Source organism: Nicotiana attenuata, unplaced genomic scaffold, assembly GCF_001879085.1.
Source record: "Nicotiana attenuata strain UT unplaced genomic scaffold, NIATTr2, whole genome shotgun sequence".
Classification (NCBI taxonomy): domain Eukaryota; kingdom Viridiplantae; phylum Streptophyta; class Magnoliopsida; order Solanales; family Solanaceae; genus Nicotiana; species Nicotiana attenuata.
Genome location: NW_017675184.1, coordinates 59,818 through 67,312, shown reverse-complemented (window position 1 = coordinate 67,312; position 7,495 = coordinate 59,818). Strand labels below are relative to the sequence as shown.

Sequence of the window (7,495 nt, the reverse complement as noted above, 5' to 3'; positions counted from 1 at the left end):
ATCTACTTAACATGACTACAATTGATCATTTATGTATGTTCTGATGATATCTTTTCATTTTGAATTCACTTATTATGCTAATGTAACAATATTTTTCGGCATTTAGATGATTGTTGTAATATTATATATAAAATTTCTCTCATTAATTAAATTATATTGCTCCTTCATAAAAATAAATATTTAAACCATAATGTACCATTATTAACGTGCAACGCACGTTTATAGATACTAGTTACCACTAAAATATGAGTACTTTATCAAAATTTCTCTTAATTCTTCTATGTAATTTGGTCCGTCGTTTCCCTTACCGACCAAGAAAAGAAGGTTTAAAAGCCCAAACCCGATAGGAAGAAAGGCTTTAATTGCTACTATCCCTATCTTCTTCTTCAGTCCCAAAATCAATTAGTCGGCACAACGCAAATCTACAGAAGTTCAATCGGCAAAAATGGCGTCAGCTGATGTGGAGAAGAGCAGGAGGGAGATTGAGAGAGAGGAGAGCTGTTCGGCGAAAGCAACGAAGCAAGGGGAAGGGCTGAGACAGTACTATATGCAGCACATCCACGATCTCCAGCTCCAAGTCCGCCAAAAGACTCATAACCTCAATCGCCTTGAAGCCCAGCGTAACGAGCTCAATTCTAAAGGTCTGATCTCACCCAGAAATTCTAAATCTCGAAACCCTAACTTTAGCAAAACTTTGACTTCGGTAATTTTATCTTGAAGCCCTAGACTTAACCAGTTTCTTACATATATAAATACTGCTTTTCGTGTTGTTTATTCTCGAGTTTTTGAGTTAAATATTTCATCAAACCTTAGTGTGGCGAAGGCAGCTAAGATATCAAACTTTAGTAATCCGGGAATTGACTGAATAACAAATTAAAGGTTAAAGGGTCCTATTTTTGTAATTGAAACTATATACTGTGCATTCACCATAATACTTGTTATTTGATTATGATAGTCCAATATGACAAGTGAGTAGAGATGAATTCCTCCACTTTGGTGTTAGTTTAAGATTTGGTAACTTAAATATGTTAAAAATTGATGTAAGGCGTAGAGACCCAAAATCTCTCTGCCTCTTTTGTGAAATTAAGGGGTTGGGCAAATCTCTCTTGTGGGATATGTTTTCATGAAAAGATGTATACTTTAACTTCTGTATAACATATGAGTGTTGTTTAACATGATGAAAGGTATTCTTGCTCAACTACTTAGAGAGTTAGAGGTTGGTTACCCCGCAGTAAAATTCTGCTCTTGGTTAATCATTGAAAAGAATATCAGATAAGATCATCTATTACTGAAAGTATGGAGCTCTCGTGGTGTCTGAGCAATGAGCTAGGTGTATGTGGAAATTTCTTTTCTCCAGCTTTGGAATCTTGTCAGAGGACTTGCAATGGAAGAGCTTAAAACATAGCTATCAACTGATGCAAGTGCATATCATTCCGGCATGTGTGGATTTTAAGCACTAAGATACGTATAATTCAACAACAACAACAACAACTACCCAGTAAAATCCCACCAAGTGGGGTCTGGGGAGGGTAATGTGTACGCAGACCTTACCCCTACCCCGATAGGGCAGAGAGGTTGTTTCCGATAGACCCTCGGCTCAGAAAGATGGAAATAAGAAAAACAAGAAAAGACAATTCATTAGTAACTCCATCTTGGATTCAAAATCTTAAAATACTTGTCATCTTGGATTCACTGTAGTCTTTTATATTCTATATTCAAACCTAAACAAATAGAGAGATGGAGAGAGGGAGGGATAAGGAAAGTTCCTGGGGAGGGGTGTAAGGTTGGGCTTTCTGAAATTAATAGCCTTTCTTGAATAGGTCTTGATATTCTTTTTTGGCATTTGTTCTACTTCTGTTGAGGAATGTACTGAAATTGTCTTGATGACCCATGGTATTTTCTATTTTTTTTAATTGTATTTCAATCATGTGTGGACTTGTAAAAATTCTCATGTATGTCTATTTTCAGTCAGAATGCTCAAAGAGGAATTACAATTGCTTCAGGAGCCTGGATCATATGTTGGTGAAGTTGTTAAAGTAATGGGAAAGTCAAAGGTTCTTGTTAAAGTAAGTGTATCTACATCTTCTTAATCGTCATTAAATTACTTATTAAATCTTCCTACCATCTGTAAGTTACTGTATAAGAGCAAAGAGCAGGTCTCATGTGGTCACCAGGCTTAAAACAGGAAATTAAGTTGAATCAGTCGTATATGCTGCAGTAAGATGATGTACTTTCAGCTCGCACTTGGTTGATGGCCTGCTTTGCTCTTCTTCTTCAGTTGAATACCTTTCGTGTTAAGGGCCCCATTAGACTCTCATTTACTGTTTTACCCTTGTCTTATTAATTTTGCACTCTTCATTTTATGGTGTCTGCGAATTTTGACTCCTTGCATCATAAATATGCTCTATGCGTTGAGATTTATGATGTCAATTTCCATTTTATCCTTCTTTAGCATGTCATGGGTTCAAACTTTTCCTTTTACTATGAGGAAAGCATTTCTATTAGATTCAGCGGTAATTGAAACAATGAATTTGTGTGGATCATACTGTTTTGAATTTTACAAAGATTTTCTAGTAAAAATCATTTGAACCACGGCATTCCCTTACTGTATTTCTAGTTTATTTAGTTTTTTTTTTTGTTTCCTCTTCTTTGTGTTATACTCAAGGTTCATCCTGAAGGCAAATATGTTGTTGATATTGACAAAAGTATTGACATTACGAAGATCACTCCATCAACTAGAGTTGCCCTGCGCAATGATAGCTATGTCCTCCATCTTATTTTACCCAGCAAAGTAGATCCATTAGTCAACCTCATGAAAGTTGAGAAAGTGCCAGATTCCACTTATGACATGATTGGTGGTCTGGACCAGCAGATCAAAGAGATTAAAGAGGTACTTATCTTCTCTATTGTTTTTTTGTTTGGTGGTTTTCTTGATCTTTCTTGTTAACTAAGTCTTTGATTTTTTACATAGTAATTGTATAATCGTCTTCAATTTGGTTGTCTATTATGCATTAGGTTATTGAGCTTCCCATTAAGCATCCTGAGTTGTTCGAGTCTCTTGGAATAGCTCAACCAAAGGTATATGTAGTCGACTTTATGAAGCTCTTCTTCAGTTAATTTTTCAGCGTTGGTAACCATATAAGTAATTGGTCTCCTCCTTTATAAATGACAGGGAGTGCTGCTCTATGGGCCTCCAGGAACCGGGAAAACATTGTTGGCGAGGGCAGTTGCACATCACACTGATTGTACCTTCATTAGGGTCTCTGGTTCCGAACTAGTGCAGAAATATATTGGAGAAGGTTCTCGAATGGTGAGAGAACTTTTTGTTATGGCCAGGTTAGCTCTTAATTTTGAGAATCCAACAGTTATGCATATCTGATCTTATCACCTCAAATTCAAATCTGAAGCCATTTCTTGGTTGCTTAGCAGGACTGGCCGTTGCCTGCAAATATTTCCCCTTTTTAAATGTGATCTATTGATTAGCACGTTTCAGTCACGTAGGAGATCAGTGAACCTAATTTTTTGACTTTTTTTTGATAACCTTAACCTACTTATAGAGAAAACTTATCTTGTACGCAAATAAAGTTCTACTTAGGGAGCCACCGGGAAAGAGAGAGGGGGGGGGGGGGTTTACTTGACTGCCCGTTGCCTGCAAATATTTCCCCTTTTTAAATGTGATCTATTGGTTAGCACGTTTCAATTTGTTTATCTTCAGGGAACATGCCCCTTCCATCATTTTTATGGATGAGATAGACAGCATTGGATCTGCTAGGATGGAATCAGGGAGTGGCAATGGTGATAGCGAAGTGCAAAGGACAATGCTCGAACTTTTGAATCAGCTTGATGGATTTGAGGCATCAAACAAAATTAAGGCAATTTCAGCGTTCTGTCTCAGTTATATATTGCTTGGTAAATAATTACTAGATTAGAGTGAGTGGATTGGAGCTGAGACAGGTTTTACTTTTGCTTCAGGTTCTAATGGCCACAAACCGTATAGATATTCTAGATCAAGCACTCCTTAGACCAGGAAGGATTGACAGAAAGATTGAATTTCCAAATCCGAATGAAGAGGTATGGTGCTTCATATAGTTTTTAATATGTGGTTGAGAATTAAGATGATTACCTTTTACATTTCCTGGGTCCCTCATTTTAATTGCTTGTGCTTGTTGATTTATATGCCGAATGTACTGGGAAATATTAGTAGTACACGTAAAGATAGTTTAGTGTTTGAGTAGACACAACAATATCTATGCTTGTCATCCTACTCTGCTTCCTCATTTAAGCGACTTGTAAAATTTGAAATCTTGCTTTATGCTTTTAGTTTTCATTTTAGCATGCGCTGATGATTTGTCCTATTCAACTTATCATTTGATCACTGTGCAGTCTCGATTGGACATTTTGAAGATTCATTCGAGGAAGATGAACTTGATGCGAGGGATTGATTTGAAGAAGATTGCTGAGAAGATGAATGGTGCTTCTGGGGCTGAACTTAAGGTGTGTGGTTATAGAATGCACTTTTTGCTATACTATAGCAAATCAAATTCTTGATTGCTTGATGGCCTATTTAGGTTATTAGTTAAAACTTCTGATCTAGTATGTGATGAACTAATCCACCTTTTGCCTTGACATTGGGTGCTGCATGAATTGACGCGAGTCAAAATGTATTTCTTGCTATGTTATTGTCAAAATGTATTTCTTGCTATGTTATTTTTTTGGCTTGCTCATGATCTATTCCTTCTCTATCTATTTGCAGGCTGTATGTACAGAAGCAGGGATGTTTGCTCTAAGGGAGAGAAGGGTGCACGTGACTCAAGAAGACTTTGAGATGGCTGTCGCCAAAGTAATGAAGAAAGAGACGGAGAAGAACATGTCACTGCGAAAGCTGTGGAAGTAGATGATGACCAACACGAATGGCATTATCTAGTTGTGGACATTAGACACATAAACACTTTGCTCAATTGATCGTCTAGAATTACAGTACCAGTAACTTGTTGTCCTTGGATCTTTTATTTTACTCAAGGCGCTTAAGACTTCCTTCAGTATTTTGACGGGACTCTCACTTTCATATCTTCGGCTGTTTTTCTCATGTGTAGCTGTCATTCAAAATTATTAAATTCAGAAAATTCCTTCTGTTTATTCGCACAGCTTCAGTATTTGCCACTCCTTGGTTCTGAGTTGCATTTTGTTAATTGATTTTGGTATCCTTGATTGCTCGACCATATTTCCACCCTTCAGTGGAAAGTCTGACATAGGAGCTTTACTTATAGCTTGTTTGGTTGTGCTTTTTTTCTCTTGTGGCCAAAAGTGCTTTTCTCCAAAGTTAAGGTGTTGGCTAGGCTTTTAGTAGAGAAAAAAGTGATTTTGACTTAAAGCAGAAGTAGTTTTTGAGAAGCATTAAGTAGTTTTATTTCAGAAGTACTTTTTTGAAAAAAAAAAAATTGAGAAAAATATGTAGAAGTACTTTTTAGAAGTTTGGTCAAACATGAATTGTTGTGCTTTTGAAATTGATTAGCTGCTTCTCACGGGTAAACATGCTATTATATTTCAAAGCCTTAAGGCAAGTGTGAGTGGAGTAAACCTCTTTGTTTTAATATGGATTAGTTGACTTTAGATATGGAAAGAGCTAAAAATACCCTTGAACTATCGAAAATAGATTAATTATGCCCTTTATTTGCTTTTGGGTATAAATCTATCCTTGTCGTTAAAAAAGTGGCTCCTATTTGCCACTGATTCTAAAGCTCGCATAAAATAATATTTTCTTGCTTACTTCGAAATTGTGTTTGAAAAAAAAAATCAAAAAAGAAAATCCCTCAAGAATCTATCTTTTCAATCAGCAAAAGCTCAAAACAATAACATTGAATCAATCTTTTAAATTGGGAGGGGAATTAAAAAAAAAAAATCAATCTTTTAACAACTAATTTGCTTGCACTAATGATTTCCAAATCACTCTTTAGGTCTACCTCTTTTGTTGTATAATTTTGTCTTTTTTTTTGGTTGCTTCAGGTATGAACAAATACAGCCACACCCAAAGATCAAAAGAACTACAAAGATGATGATGATAATAACAATAAGAAGCTCTTAGTCTTAGACTTTGTTCCTTTTTATTAAGATTTTCTAAATGTCTTAGTATTTTGAATTGGAAGTAATATTATCAACTGCAGAAGTTTTTTGAGGAGTAATCAAAGAAGAAATACATTTACATCAGGCCTTGCAAATATCAAATTTACACCATCCCAAAGTTAAAGAAAATTGAACCTTCACTCAACGATCTTCGCCGCATTGCACCGGAAAACTTCGATGCCGGTCTTGTTTTTCCTTGCATGGCATTTTTTTTTTTTTTTTTTGTTGGAACTCCCATATAGGTCTAGTTTCTGGATGGCAATGATGAGTTCTATTTTAGATTAGGTAAAGAGATTGTCTTTAGTTTTATTGTGAATTTAAAAATGGGTGATTAACTGTTAAAAGATTTTTTCAATATGCTTGTTTTGAGGTTTCGATGATTGAAGAGATAGATTCATGATGGATTTTCTTTTTTGGTATTTTTTAAATCTTGATTTCCAAAAAATATTATTTTATGTGAGTTGTGGAGTTTATTAACAGGGAGGGACAAATATGAGCCACTTTTCGAATAGCGAGGATAAATTAGTATCCAAAAGTAAGCAGTGGGCATAATTGCTCTATTTTCAGTAGTTTAAGGATATTTTTGGGTCTCTACCCTTTTGGATAAAATAGGCAAATAATCATTTTTTGACTGCTCATTAAGGATTAGACACAATTTTTAAAAGTAAATAAATTTTGCCACTATGTAATAAACCGGACAAATACCATCCTCCCTCTCTACTGCCAACAATGTTTATGCTAATGCATTTGGAGGAGGCGAAGGCTGCAATGCCGGAAAACTAATTCAAAGTTGAAGTAGGAAATCAAAATTATTTAGGATTTGATATTTGTAAGTTCATTTAACATTTGTCTAATTAAGATTTATAGTTCGAATAATATAGGGATAAGATTTTCGATTTCTAGGTAAAATAGGTTTCGTACTATTATTAATAGGGTGTTGCTAGTTTATTTCATGACTAGAGAATTGCAGAGATTATTTAGAGATTTCGAATAAAATATTTTACTTGATATTAGTATCAAAGTCAGCAATCTTTACTACAAAGTGATGTGAGCTATTGTTTTGATATGACATCAAATATATTTCCTTTGGCTTCTACTCCCATGTTCACGGGATATAATTATCAATTACGCGTTGTGAAGCTGAAGACACATTTGCAATCTTTTGATCTATGGAAAGTAGTTGAAAAATATGGTAAAGTACGGCCATGGCCGGCCAATCCAACTTTAGTGCAAATCAAGAACCACAATGAGGAAAGTGTCAAAAAATTCAACGCAATAAATTTTGTATTTCTCTATTCAGAAATAATATTCACAAAAAATGCGTGTGAAACTCCATAGGAAATATGAGATTTTCTACAAAACGAATAATTGGACA

The 7,495-nt window shown here is 35.2% G+C and overlaps 1 protein-coding gene across 1 annotated transcript; it reads left to right on the top strand.

Moving 5' to 3' along the window:
* Positions 1 to 288: 288 nt before the first annotated feature.
* LOC109219782 (26S protease regulatory subunit 8 homolog A) lies at positions 289 to 5,144 on the top strand. Its single transcript, XM_019384254.1, has 9 exons — positions 289 to 641; positions 1,969 to 2,066; positions 2,666 to 2,890; positions 3,016 to 3,078; positions 3,173 to 3,336; positions 3,716 to 3,872; positions 3,973 to 4,071; positions 4,384 to 4,494; positions 4,754 to 5,144. The coding sequence occupies exons 1-9, from the start codon at positions 446 to 448 to the stop codon at positions 4,892 to 4,894; spliced, it is 1,254 nt and encodes a 417-aa protein (XP_019239799.1). The 5' UTR covers positions 289 to 445; the 3' UTR covers positions 4,895 to 5,144.
* The last annotated feature ends 2,351 nt before the right edge of the window (positions 5,145 to 7,495 follow it).

Excerpts from the sequence above, each read along its gene's own strand:
- LOC109219782 (XM_019384254.1), top strand. The coding sequence starts at position 446 with ATGGCGTCAGCTGATGTGGAGAAGAGCAGGAGGGAGATTGAGAGAGAG. Across the intron at positions 642-1,968 it reads TAACGAGCTCAATTCTAAAG|TCAGAATGCTCAAAGAGGAA; the intron begins GTCTGATCTCAC and ends GTCTATTTTCAG. Across the intron at positions 2,891-3,015 it reads AGATCAAAGAGATTAAAGAG|GTTATTGAGCTTCCCATTAA; the intron begins GTACTTATCTTC and ends ATTATGCATTAG.